The sequence below is a fragment of the Salmo salar genome, chromosome 15 (assembly GCF_965601325.2).
Source record: "Salmo salar chromosome 15, fSalSal1, whole genome shotgun sequence".
NCBI classification, from domain to species: domain Eukaryota; kingdom Metazoa; phylum Chordata; class Actinopteri; order Salmoniformes; family Salmonidae; genus Salmo; species Salmo salar.
This window is the reverse complement of record NC_138305.1, coordinates 39,748,180-39,762,397: the sequence shown is the minus strand read 5'-3', so window position 1 is coordinate 39,762,397 and position 14,218 is coordinate 39,748,180. Positions and strand designations below refer to the sequence as shown.

Below are 14,218 nucleotides of genomic sequence, written 5' to 3'. Positions count from 1 at the left end.
ATTGTAGTTACTCCACAATATTAACCTAATTGACAGAGTGAAAAGAAGGTAAGCCTGTACAGAATAAAAATATTCCAAAACATGCATCCTGTTTGCAACAATGCACTAAAGTAATACTGCATAAAATGTGGCAAAGTAATTAACTTCTTGTCCTGAATACAAAGTGTTATGTTTGGGGCAAATCCAATACAACACATTACTGAGTACCCCACTCCATATTTTCAAGCATAGTGGTGGTTGCATGATATTATGTGTATGCTTGTAATCGTTAAGGACTGGGGAGTTTTAAGTATAAAAAAAACAGATTGGAGCTAAGCACAGGCAAAATCCTAGAGGAAAACCTGGTTCAGTCTGCTTTCCACCAGACACTGGGAGATGAATCCACATTTCAGCAGGACAATAACCTAAAACACAAGGCCAAACCTACCCTGGAGTTGTTACCAAGAAGACAGTGAATATTCCTGAGTTGCTGAGTTACAGTTTTGACTTAAATCTACTTGAAAATCTATGGCAAGACCTGAAAAGAGCTTGAATAATTTTGAAAAGAATCATGACAAATGTTGCACAATCCAGGTGTGGAAAGCTTTTAGGAACTAAGGCTCACAGCTGCAATCGTTGCTAAAAATGATTCTAACAAGTATTGACACAGGGCGTTGAATGCTTATGTAATGAAGATATATTAGTGTTTTATTTTTCATAAATGTTTTACAAATGTTTTTCTTCCACTTTGATATTAGAGTATTTTGTATCAATCGTTAACAAAAAATGACAATTAAATCCATTTGTATCCACTTTGTATCACAATTTTTTGGGGGAAAAAGTCAAGGGGTGTGAATATTTTCTGAAGGCACTGTACATATCTACCTCAGTTACCTCGTACCCCTGCACATGGACTCGGTACTGATACCCCTTGTATATAACCAAGTTATAGTTATGTATTGTGTTTCTATTATTACTTTTATTATTACGTGTTTTACTTTTCTAATATTTCTCTCTCTCTTCATTGTTGGGAAAGGCCCGTAAGTAAGCATTTCACTGTTAGTCCACACCTGTTGTTTACAAAGCATTTGATGAATACAATTTGATTTGATTTGACTAGGCAAAATTCTGGGAACTTTCAATAAATTCCTTGGTTTTCCAGAAATCCTGGTTGGAGGATTCCGGACGTCCTGCTTATTCCCTCCTGATTCTGAGAATCTTCCAACACTGACTGAGTTTGAGAGAGAACAGAGAATGACACATCTAAAGATATGTTTAATACAATGCTACTACTGTATCTAGTAAAAGTTGTGAGTGAAAAAGGCCTGAGAACTCACTGAGAAACCCCATCAACTACATAGACAAAGGTCCCATATGGCTCAATTGGTAGATTATGGTGCTTGCAACGCCAAGGTTGTGGGTTCGATTCCCTCGGGGGACCAGTACGGATAATGTATGCACTCACTACTGTAAGCCGCTCTGGATAAGATAAATTACTCAAATGTAAAAATGATACACTCACTGACTGACCTGAGTGAAAGTGAGCATTTGTTCTTTAGGAAGGCTCACAACACTGAGGCCTTCATTTAGTACATGCCTCCACAGGTCAGTATATTTTCTGAGTACTTTTATCTAAACATGGTCTGCTTTGTTAGTGGTTTAAGGGGTGAGCGAGGTTGAACTTGAATCCTCCCTGACTGGTCTAGAATACATTACGCAACCAGCTGCTTTAAGCTCTCTTTCAACAACCAGCTCAATGGCAGTGCACAGTGCAATGGTGACATGTGGGTCCTTTGATCCAGATGAGTTGCAGGACCCTGCCTAATTCAATACAATGAATATGCATGTAATCTGGTTTCATGTCAGACACATTACCCCAAAACAACTACAGGTGAGGAAACATTACCCAACACATTATGTAAAAGCCTGAATGAATTAACTCGAAAGATTGATCAATTTCAAAAAAGGTACAGTACATTCAGTTCTTAAACTATTTTGCACGTAATGATTTTTCCACAACTTCTGAAGGGACATACCAACACGTAAAAAGTAAAAAAGATCCTCAAGCCATTTGAATGCACAAAACCAATAACACATGGCAGCAAAACCTCCCTCAAGTCAGTCGTGAATGTGGCATGCCAAACATTAAACTCTAGCACAGTTAGTGTTTATGGGGGACCGGGGGGTTGTTGGTGACACAAAGAGTCTATTGTTCTGTTTAAGCGAAGCTGGTTTGAGAGACTTTGAGCAAAATCCATTTCTTGTGGCTCTTAACTTCAGCTGGCGACCCTCAAGGTGTTTTGGTCTGATGATGAGAGCCTCCTGTTGCACTGCTCACATCCGGCTTCACCTGTGGCCATCAAAGGTGAGCATTTGCCCAATGAAGTCAGTTACGATGTCGAGCTGCAGTCAGGTCAAGACCCTGGTGAGGATGACGAGCACGCAGATGAGCTTCCCTGAGAAGGTTTCTGACAGTTTGTGCAGAAATTCTTTGGTTATGTGATCGCGCAGGTGAAAAAGCAGTATGTGGAGGTCCTGGGCTGGCGAGGTTACATGTGCTCTGCGGTTGTGAGGCCAGTTGGATGTACTGAGAAGTTGTTGTATGCGGCTTATGGTAGAAATTAACATTAAATTATCTGGCAACCGCTCTGGTGGATATTCTTGCAGTCAGCATGGTCCCTCAAAACTTGAGACATCTGTGGCATTGTGTTGTGTAACAAAACTGCACATTTTAGAGTGTCCTTTTATTGTCCCCAGCACAAGGTGCACCTTTGTAATGACCATGCTGTTTAATCAGCTTCTTGATATGCCACACCTGTCAGGTGGATTATCTTGGCAAAGGAGAAATGCTCACTAACAGGGATGTAAACAAATTTGTGCACAAAATTTGACAGAAATAAGCTTTTTGTGCATATGTAAAATTGTTTCAGCTCATGAAACATAGGAAAAACACTTTACCTGTTGCATTTATATTTTTGTTCAGTGCACATATACAGTGCCTTGAGGAAGTATTCACACCCCTTGAATTTTTCCATATTTTATTGTGTTACAGCCTGAATTTAAAATGGATTAAATGTATTTCTTGTCACTGGCATACACACCAAAAAAAAGTCAAGGGTTGTGAATACTTTCTGAAGGCACTGTAGGTACGGGAAATGTGACTAGGCAACAGAATAGATAATAGACGGTAGCTGCAGCGTATGTGGTGAGTGTGAAAGTGTGTGTGAGAGAGTGTGTGCGTGTCCTCAGTATACATGTGTGCGCATGTGTGTGTGGTCATATGTAGTGTGTGTGTGTGTGTGTGTGTGTGTGTGTGTGTGTGTGTGTGTGTGTGTGTGTGTGTGTGTGTGTGTGTGTGTGTGTGTGTGTGTAAGTATGTGTGAGTGTGTGGGTAGAATCCAGTGTGTGTGCATAGAGTCAATGCAAGACAGTTAGTGCAAAAGGGTCAATGTAGGTAGTCTGGGTAGCCATTTGATATCTAGCAGTCTTGTCTAGCAGTCTTATGGCTTGTGGGTAGAAGCTATTCAAGGTCCTGTTGGTTCCAGACTTGGTGCACTGGTCCTGCTTCCCGTGCGGTAGCAGAGAGAGCAGTCTATGGCTTGGGTGGCTGGAGTCTTTGAATTTGGACCTTTCTCTGACACTGCCTGATATATAAGTCCTGGATGGCAGGGAGCTCGGCCCCAATGATGTACTGGGCCATATTCACCACACTCTGTAGCGCATTGCAGTCAGGTGCCTTGAAGTTGACGTACCAAGCAGCGATGCAGCCAGTCAAGATACTCTCAATGGTGCAGCTGTAGAACTTCTTGAGGATCGGAGGGTCCATGCCAAATCTTTTCAGCCTCCTAAGGGGGAAGAGTTGCTGTCGTGCCCTCTTCACAACTGTGTGGGTGTGTGTGGCCCATGTTAATTCCTCAAATCAACTCCGTAGACATGTAATTACTTAGTAATTCCACCAATGTACTTGAAGCTCTCGACCCACTCCATTACAGCCCCATCGATGTGGATGGGGGCGTGCTCGCTCCTCTGTTTCCTGTAGTCCACGATCAGTTCCTTTGTCTTGCTGACATTGAGGGAGCGATTGTTGTCCTGGCATCACACTGCCAGGTCTCTGACCTCCTCCCTATAAGCTGTCTCATCGTCGTCGGTGATCCGGCCTACCAGCGTCGTATCGTCAGCAAACTTGATGATGGTGTTGGAGTCGTGCACGGCCACGCAGTCATGGGTGAACAGGGAGTACAGGAGGGGACTAAGCACACACCCCTGAGGGGCCCCTGTGTTGATGGTTAGCGTGGTAGATGTGTTGTTGCCTACCCTCACCGCCAGCGGGCGGCCCGTCAGGAAGTCCAGGATCCAGTTGTAGAGAAAAGTGTTCAGTCCAAGGGTCCTGAGCTTGGAAGGGACTATAGTATTGAATGTGAGCTGTAGTCCATGAACAGTATTCTTACATAGATATTCCTTTTGTTTAGGTGAAAATGTCAACAACAAAAAAGTATATATATCGCTATCAACAACAGAATAAACATTTTGAACTACATACCTACAGTAGAAAAGAAGAGAATATCTTCTTTCTAATTATGTGAACTTCATTTCTCAACTCCTAATTTTGAGCAAATTACACTCATTGGAGCCAATTACACTCACTGGAATATCTGACATGGGCTTTGAAAAAGCACCGGCGAATAGGCTAGCAGTGTGGCAAGTGCCGCTAGCTGCTGATAAGATGTCTTGACTTGGACATACATCTTTGCCAACACATGGCTAACCTTTGTTTAACCAGCTAAACAGCCGCTCTTAGTGCAAATGTGTTTGGAGTTACCTTTCTAGCCTGTCTCAACTCAACACCTGTCTCAACTCAACTCCGTAGAGATGTATTGACAGAGTTGAGTTTGCACAGCAACCTGGAAACACTTGTTTTCTGATACAGAGCCATAGCTACCTGGAAACACTTGTTTTCTGATACAGAGCCACTGCTTTCCTCCATTCCCCTCTGGCTGAGGGCATCCACGGGGTCTGGGTCAATCCCATGGCAATGCCAAAAAATAAAAGGTAAGCAATTGAAATTCATGAATTGACCTGTGGGCAATTTTACAGCAAGGTGTGAAAAGCATAAACACCATTACAAGTTATGAAAGTCATGAGTCACCTTTCCATGAGGGGAAGCCAGCTAGTGGTGACACAGGGCTGACTAATCCAACAGTTTATAGTACAATGAATAAGAATCAGAGATCACATAAAGGAGTAATTGTCTGTGGGGTCAGAACTCTGTGCTCTCTGACAGTTCAGTCTCCTGTAGCACAAACTAGAGGACGGCGCCAGGAGAGAGAGAACAGCAGAGCAGTAACCGAGTCAGTTACACATGATCATAGCCCAGGATGATTGGATCCACCGTGGAGAGAGACAGGGATAGGTGTGTTATGGAAACAGAACAGACACGCTAGCTAGATGACCAATACTGGGTCAGATCACCAACTAAACACCCATATTTATTTTTTGTAGACAGGGCCAGATGGACCTCATCCAGTCATTCAGTCCATTTCTGCAGTACTGTGCAGCCAGAGCTGAGGCAGTGGTTTGTAACCAACACACGCCCGCACCTCTGTACAAATTAAGACTCCTTATTTACCTTACCTCCAAATGGAGATGAAATTAACTATTCTGTTGACAGTCTATAGAACACGAATAATGTGTGTGTGTGTGTGTGTGTGTGTGTGTGTGTGTGTGTGTGTCCCGCCCTACCAAGAACCATTTATTCTTTAAGATTAGTCAGCCAAACAATAATGCACACCTTCTATCTACTTTCACAGTGGGTAGTCAGTCAATCATCACCCACTGAGTAAGTTTGGCTGTATTGTGGGTAGAAACACAGCAGGTTTGTCATCACAACAACTAACTAGTGTACCACAATACAACATTCTGACAATGTGTGGATCATATAGCACATTCCCAGAGAAGTTGGTAGGTGGAAAACTGATGTACATACAGTAACATTAAATAACCCAGTCAGCTCACATGTCACAAGGACCACATTCTGACCATCTGCTGTTCCTCACAGAGAACTAGATGAATGACACACAGATATGGCTTCAGATGACACTCACCTCTCAGCATAAATAGCCTAATAACACTCCTACAGTATTATGTGTTAGCAATAATCCCCATGTACACTTAAAGAGTATCTGCCTTCCTGTTTTTAGATAAGGCGACCCTAGCGCTGAAAGTAAACCAACGCAGTATGTGTTCTTGGACTGCTTATTGCTTAACCCTTTACACTCGTACCTATATACGGGTTGAAAATGGCAGATTTGGCCACTGATAAGCGCCTAAATTGGAACGTAGTGACTGTACAGTAACATGCTATACATGACATCAGAGCACAAGCCCTGCACTTCACAGCGCTGTACAGGTGTTTTGTTGTCTGAGTGAGGGAAATGCTTTAATTTAAGAGGATTCGATGTATTTTGAAAGATGAGATGTTGAGGATTATAATAAATATGCTTTGATGTCATACAAGCCAGACACCCTTGAATCCAAATGTGTACTTCACATCTCCAAATCATGAAAGTATTGTCATATACAGTGTCAACGTTTATTATCACTATGTTTGATGTACAGTTACAAGATGACATGGCGTCATACTGGGTTGTTCTGAACAGAATGAGCCCGTTTGTTTATTGTGAAGAAAATTTGCCGTGGAACACGCACCTGAATGCAATCACCTGAATGCACTCACCTGAATGCACGCATGACTCCTTTCTATGCACACCAAAATTACCATCTGTTTCTCTGAATTGCCCTGTGAAAGTCTACCACTGTAAGATCGTATTTTATAACTTAGCTAGTCATGTTGGCAAAAGAACAAGCTTTGAAATGATGCCCACCTGATCCAGATTGTGATTTATGATGGGCCGTTGTTGTTCCAAACAAAATAACTACAAGTGTGCTTGCTCTAGTTCCTCAATGGCACAGCTAGGAGAGCTAAAAAAAAGCACCTTATAATTGAAAAGTGCATTAAAATTGCTTAGGAACTGTGCACATTGTGGAGAGGTGTGTGACCACATGGAGACCAGTTGGTCTTCACTCAAGTCCTTCTTTTGTCTTATCTTGCTCCGACTCCACATTTTCCAGGAATAGTCTTATCATGTTACTGAATATATATCCAGAGTATTTTCAGATTTCGTTATCAACAAATGCGGTGAAAAGTACAGTGAATGTAAAATGCACATAAAATCACCAGTGTAATGTTTGGATTCAGTCTTGTGAACTGTTGTGTCCTCAACTTTGGTATTATAATTTTCCCATAATCTCAAAACTGTGCCCTTTAAATTGATACCATGGTTATGCATATGCTTTTCATATTTCTTATTTAAGAAACATTTCAGTTTAGCCCTATCCATATGGGCCAATTCCCACAAGTGTAAAGGGTTAACACTGGGTTAGGAATAACCTAAAGAGCATGTGAAAAAATGAAAAGTGACAGCTGAGTGTAAGCAAAGAGTAGCTGGGTGGATGGCCTATTCACAAGGACACTTGTTTGTGTGTGTTTATCTATTTGCAGAGAGATCATATTGGTTAACATATTGAAGGCCTGAACTCTATACAACAGATATGTGGGAGCCATAAAATGTGCAGACCTTTATTGTTCTCCTACAGTGTGTATCTTGCCAAGCACTTGAGTACTGGTATATATCATGTTTACATGGCCATGGTGATGTCTCTATTGCTTCTGCCTCAGCCATTAGGAACACTGCACCATGCAGATACAACTCTTGGGCTATTACAATCCTGGAAGCACAGCGGTGCAGGATTACACTCTACAGTCAAAGTAGAACAGTTCTTAGAACAGTTCTTAGGTTTCTACTCGTTTATATAGCATCAGCTGAGGCTAGAGCCAAGTGATGGCATGGTGCTCCTACACATAAGACCTTATTGTAGGAGACAGAAAGCACAGTAGAAAGGAAAATAACATTGATAGGAGAAAGGACAAAATAAAGGACAAAACAGCGCCTTTAACCAGTATCTTAACTTACAGCGATTTCCCTGCAAGCAGACATCGATATTCCAGTGCCTTCAATTTGTTTCAGTGCATATTCCTTCTCATCTTCCCTGCAAAGAAAGAGACACAAGGGGAAAAATCAGCACATCACTTTATTTATTTGGAAAGTATGTAACAACACCGTAAACCCACGTTCTTAAACAACATAGATTAGTGAAATAGAGTTCCAGGTATTGAAGGTCGTGTGTTTATGAGCAACAGTAAGATAGAACATGGGATATGAAAATGATGGAGATGGACTGCTCTTGCTTGACTTGTTGTTATGGAACAGTAGAATCCCTGCCATTATCAACATCCTCTGGCTGAAGAAGACAGCTATTCCCTCTCCACGGGCATGCTCTGTTGTTGAGTGCAGCCTCTCCCCAGAGCAAGCATAATTATCTATCCACCCTGCATTTCACCACCCCCCTCAATGCAAACACATGCTCTGGCTTCATCATAGCCTTCACACCGAGCTGGGCGTTGTTCCTTCTCATAACACACACAGTGCAGAATCAGAATGGATTTTAAATAGGATTTTATTTAATAAATGCAGTGTCAGGACAAATCCCAGGGCTTTTTTTCTTGACATTCTGAGGGTACTTATGTGCCCTTGTAAAAATCTGTTGGTGGTGGAAAAAGGCATTGAAGGCATGAAGCTGACAATTAAGAAATGTTAGACGTATTGTGGTGTGCACACGTACAGCAGCACACTGTGAGGTAGGGAACTATGGATTATCTGAGATAAGCAGTATCCTCCTAGAAAGGGAACTTACCCCAACATTGACTCACCAGAAAATATACTGCTCAAAAAAATGAAGGGAACACTTAAACAACACATCCTAGATCTGAATGAAAGAAATAATCTTATTAAATACTTTTTTCTTTACATAGTTGAATGTGCTGACAACAAAATTACACAAAAATCATCAATGGAAATCCAATTTATCAACCCATGGATGTCTGGATTTGGAGTCACACTCAAAATTAAAGTGGAAAACCACACTACAGGCTGATCCAACTTTGATGTAATGTCCTTAAAACAAGTCAAAATGAGGCTCAGTAGTGTGTGTGGCCTCCACGTGCCTGTATGACCTCCCTACAATGCCTGGGCATGCTCCTGATGAGGTGGCGGATGGTCTGCTGAGGGATCTCCTCCCAGACCTGGACTAAAGCATCCGCCAACTCCTGGACAGTCTGTGGTGCAACGTGGCGTTGGTGGATGGAGCGAGACATGATGTCCCAGATGTGCTCAATTGGATTCAGGTCTGGGGAACGGGCGGGCCAGTCCATAACATCAATGCCTTCCTCTTGCAGGAACTGCTGACACACTCAAGCCACATGAGGTCTAGCATTGTCTTGCATTAGGAGGAACCCAGGGCCAACCGCACCAGCATATGGTCTCACAAGGGGTCTGAGGATCTCATCTCGGTACCTAATGGCAGTCAGGCTACCTCTGGCGAGCACATGGAGGGCTGTGCGGCCCCCCAAAGAAATGCCACCCCACACCATGACTGACCCACCGCCAAACCGGTCAGGCTGGAGGATGTTGCAGGCAGCAGAACGTTCTCCACGGCGTCTCCACACTCTGTCACGTCTGTCATGTGCTCAGTGTGAACCTGCTTTCATCTGTGAAGAGCACAGGGCGCCAGTGGCTAATTTGCCAATCTTGGTGTTCTCTGGCAAATGCCAAACGTCCTGCACGGTGTTGGGCTGTAAGCACAACCCACACCTGTGGACGTCGGGCCCTCATACCACCCTCATGGAGTCTGTTTCTGACCGTTTGAGCAGACACATGGACATTTGTGGCCTGCTGGAGGTCATTTTGCAGGGCTCTGGCAGTGCTTCTCCTGCTCCTCCTTGCACAAAGGCGGAGGTAGCGGTCGTGCTGCTGGGTTGTTGCCCTCCTACGGCCTCCTCCACGTCTCCTGATGTACTGGCCTGTCTCCTGGTAGCGCCTCCATGCTCTGGACACTATGCTGACAGACACAGCAAACCTTCTTGCCACAGCTCGCATTGATGTGCCATCCTGGATGAGCTGCACTACCTGAGCCACTTGTGTGGGTTGTAGACTCCGTCTCATGCTACCACTAGAGTGAAAGCACCGCCAGCATTCAAAAGTGACCAAAACATCAGCCAGGAAGCATAGGAACTGAGAAGTGGTCTGTGGCCCCACCTGCAGAACCACTCCATTATTGGGGGTGTCTTGCTAATTGCCTATAATTTCCACCTGTTGTCTATTCCATTTGCACAACAGCATGTGAAATGTATTGTCAATCAGTGTTGCTTCCTAAGTGGACAGTTTGATTTCACAGAAATGTGATTGACTTGGAGTTACATTATGTTGTTTAAGTGTTCCCTTTATTTTTTTGAGCAGTGTATTATTGAGCCATTACAAACATGGCCTGTTGTATAGCTTACTTCTTGCAGAAGATTTGTGAAAAGGTAAAAAAAAGAATGAAGACCAAATATCTACAAAAAAAGCTGATTTGTTTAATGAGAATCTGTGTCTGTATGTGTGTGTGTGTGTGTGGTACCTACATCAAACATGACATCACCAACTGGCCTACTTAAGAATGGGTAATGGGCATTCAATAGTGGTGGTTTCAGGCTGGAGGTTTCAGGCACTACTCTCTCGCATCTGATTTTGACTGAGCTTCCTTCAACACTGTTTTAATGGACGTTTAGGTCTGTGATAAAACAGCCTTGATTGCTCATGAATATGAATTTACTGTAGCAATCTCCACCTTCTGATTAATTAAGCAATGGACACAAAAGACAGACAAACAACCACTCTAATTTCTCATGCCCTATAAACATAGCACTTTATTATCATGAACAACACACAACACAGAGGACTGCCAAGTCCAAAAAGTGCTAATGCACAGACAAACACAGGAACACAATGTGAGTTGGAGGGGGTAGAGGGGTACAATGGCATTTATTTGTCTTCTTTTTTTACCATTTACACCAAACATCTTTTTCATAATAAGCTCCACCACACAACGGGGATGGTGAATTACAGCTGTTCTGGGCATTCACATTCGATTAGTGTCCAGAGATTCCTGGAGGAGCTGGCAGGGAGCCAGAGTGGGTAGGGCTGTCGCACAGTCCAAAGGCTGCATATTGGGTTTCTCAACAAGCCTGCATGGCCCCTACAGTCATCTGGCCACAAGCCTGAATCATGTTCCCAATCACATATATGACAATAGAGACACTCCCTCTTCTCTGTTTACAGAGAGAAAGCTTGTCTTCACACCTCATCAAAGTGCTACTTCTGCTATTTATTGCAGACAGTGGGGAAACCTTGTGGAAAAACCAACAAAAACTAAATTGTCTCAATGTGTTCCACTGACAGTTCTATACGACAAATTTTTTACATCTACTTGGCCAAACTTTGCATGAAGAGTGTTTTATATTCTTGACCAGCAAGGATGGATCATTCTTCATGTCTTATGTGGTGCACATGAAACTAATATTAAAACCTTAGCAGTGCCTTTATGATAACAAGCCTGCATTGACTGCCGGTCCCGTGTGGCTCAGTTGGTAGAGCATTGGTAGAGCATGGTGTTTGCAACGCCAGGGTTGTGGGTTTGAAGCTGGAGACTTATATCTCCCTCACTAACTTTAAGCATCAGCTGTCAGAGCAGCTTACCGATCACTGCACCTGTACACAGCCATCTGTAAATAGCCCACCCAACTACCTCATTCCCCAAATTGTTATTTATTTTTGCACCCCATTATCTCTACTTGCACATCATCATCTGCACATCTATCACTCCAGTATTAATGCTAAATTGTAGTTATTTCGCCACTATGGCCAATTTATTGCCTTACCTCCCTAATCTTACTACATTTGCACACACTGTACATAGATTTTTCTATTGTGTTTTTTTTCTTGTGTTATTGACTGTACGTTTGTTTATCCCATGTGTAACTGTGTTGTTGTTTTTGACGCACTGCTTTGCTTTATCTTGGCCAGGCAGCAGTTGTAAATGAGAACTTGTTCTCAACTGGCCTACCTGGTCAAATAAAGGTGAAATAAAAATGTTCAATAAATGTTTTTATTGTTATGGCGTATACCACCACTACACTACTTTGATAAGCATTGTTGAGATTAAGAAGTGAGTATAAGCAATGGCCGCTAAAAAAAAAAATACATATTCCTGCGTATACCCTCCACTACACCACTGAGAGACACTATCCAGGATGTTTACTACTAACTAAATAGAGTGGGCAATGCTATCAATAGCCTAGTAGCCTCCATTGTTGAAGCCTACAAATGACATGAATGAATACGCAAACTGTGAGAGAAAAAAACGACTGTATTGTCAGATTACTCGAATAACAGGTGAAGCTACCTGTACGAAGGCGCAGGAAATGCAAGGAACGGAACACCAGAAGGCCCTTTCACTCCAGAAGGTCCTATGACAAATCACCAGTTGGCTCTAAAGAGAAAAATTACCCTCAACTGTTTGATTGCCATTCAAATTGCGCAATCAAACTGCTGCTCATGCTCCGAGGCGATATTTATTTATAACAATCAGGTATCCATATCCCAGGTGGGGGTGGAAGGTCCTATATATAGGGGCAGTACTCAGTGACATCACTTCCTGAAACAGGAGGTAAAAAATATATAACATAGTTTCACAATATTACCCACCGGAGAAAAGGGAAACTTTCTTAGACAAAGTTCTGGAGGGTGGACAATGTGCTCAACGCAGCTTCACGTACAAATGCTACTAATTTACCCACCCCCGCACAGGACAAAGATTTAAGATCAAGGGCCTGATTACCTGCATGTCCACCAATGTTATTTACATGTTGAAATGTCCTTGGTGGTCTGTCTTACATTGGGAAAACCCATAGAAGGCTTAAGACATGGATCAGTGAGCACCGCATCAATATACGGACAGGTGAGACAAAAAAATCTGGTTTCTGTTCCTTTTGTACAAGCTGGACATCCTATTAGTTCTCTGAGATACATTGGAATAGAAACAGTCAAGATGTCATGCAGGGGAGAGGACATTGACAGGAAACTTCTTCAAAGGGAATCTTTCTGGATCCACAGGCTCAACACACTCTTCTCTTGGCCTTAACGAGGAGTTTGACTTGAAACCGGTTTCATAGTGTCAATATGTCCAAATTGTTTGTTTTTTTTAATCATAAAATAATATTAAAATATATATATATATATATATATATATATATATATATATATATATATATATATATATATATATATGCACACTTATTTGTTTTGCATTGAAGCACCAAAGGGAGTTTAGCGTTACATCGAGTTCGACTATGCAAGTGCTCTTGAGAGAGCTTGGCAATAATAGGATGATTATTTTAGACTAAGCCAAGTTGAACAAGATCAGAGAATATCATTACGCCTACACATTCCTACTGGTGATATTAGGAAAATAACTCATGTTGAAAGTAGCCTGCGCTTCCATGAAGTGTGTCAAATAATAAACATCATCACTGTGTTGTTGTGGGGGAGGACCGTTGAGTGAGTGTGTACATGAAAACAAAAACACAGACACGGGCAGCGCTCAGGGTAGTTAAAATCTATCCTTTGCTTTGTCCAACGTGCAAGGAGATATAGCCTAGTCTTGATAAGGTATTCTGCAATCAGTTTATTGAGTACACAATAACGTTATCTGAATCTTACCCGTCTTTGCGCTTAGCTTTATAAACGTGCCCGTAGGTGCCTCGACCCACTTTGCAACCTTCATATTCGAACAGATCTTCTACCTTCTCTCGTTCGGCTGCGAGCTTTGTTTTGAAGTCGTAATCCATTTTAACCCATAAATATTTCTTAATTTACAATGAAATAAAATATTAATTATAACATGCATTAATTAAATAATATGGTCGTTTTATTCCCCCACCATTTCCTTGTTTGGGATTTTGGTCTGCTCCGCTTAATGTTCACTGGCTCGTTGACGTTTCTAATTGACACGCAAAGCTTACTGGGGACCGTAGTTTACAAAAGCCTTAGCCTGCCTCATCAACATGGAAGTAAAAGGTCTGTGAAACTACACTCCGCATTTCGCGCTGCAGTTACTGCACTTGCGTACTCATGAACGCGCTCAGAAAATGTGTGGATCAGTTGTAACATTTCATGATTTGTATACAACAAATGTGTAATCCTTTTGAAGTTTGACCGAACATGTGCAGGTCTCCAATATGTGTTTG

The 14,218-nt window shown here is 42.3% G+C and overlaps 1 protein-coding gene across 2 annotated transcripts in view; it reads right to left on the bottom strand.

Annotated features, from left to right (window-relative positions):
- The window catches only part of cdk19 (cyclin dependent kinase 19), a 55,571-nt gene extending 41,616 nt beyond the window's left edge, over positions 1-13,955 (bottom strand). For both annotated transcript variants that reach the window (XM_014144231.3, XM_014144232.3), the window contains exons 1-2: positions 13,692-13,955; positions 8,010-8,085 (exon numbers count right to left, since the gene is read on the bottom strand). In XM_014144231.3, coding sequence (XP_013999706.1) covers positions 8,010-8,085; positions 13,692-13,819 — 204 coding nt within the window. In that variant the 5' untranslated portion in view covers positions 13,820-13,955. The remainder of the gene's footprint in view (positions 1-8,009; positions 8,086-13,691) is intronic.
- Positions 13,956-14,218: the final 263 nt, after the last annotated feature.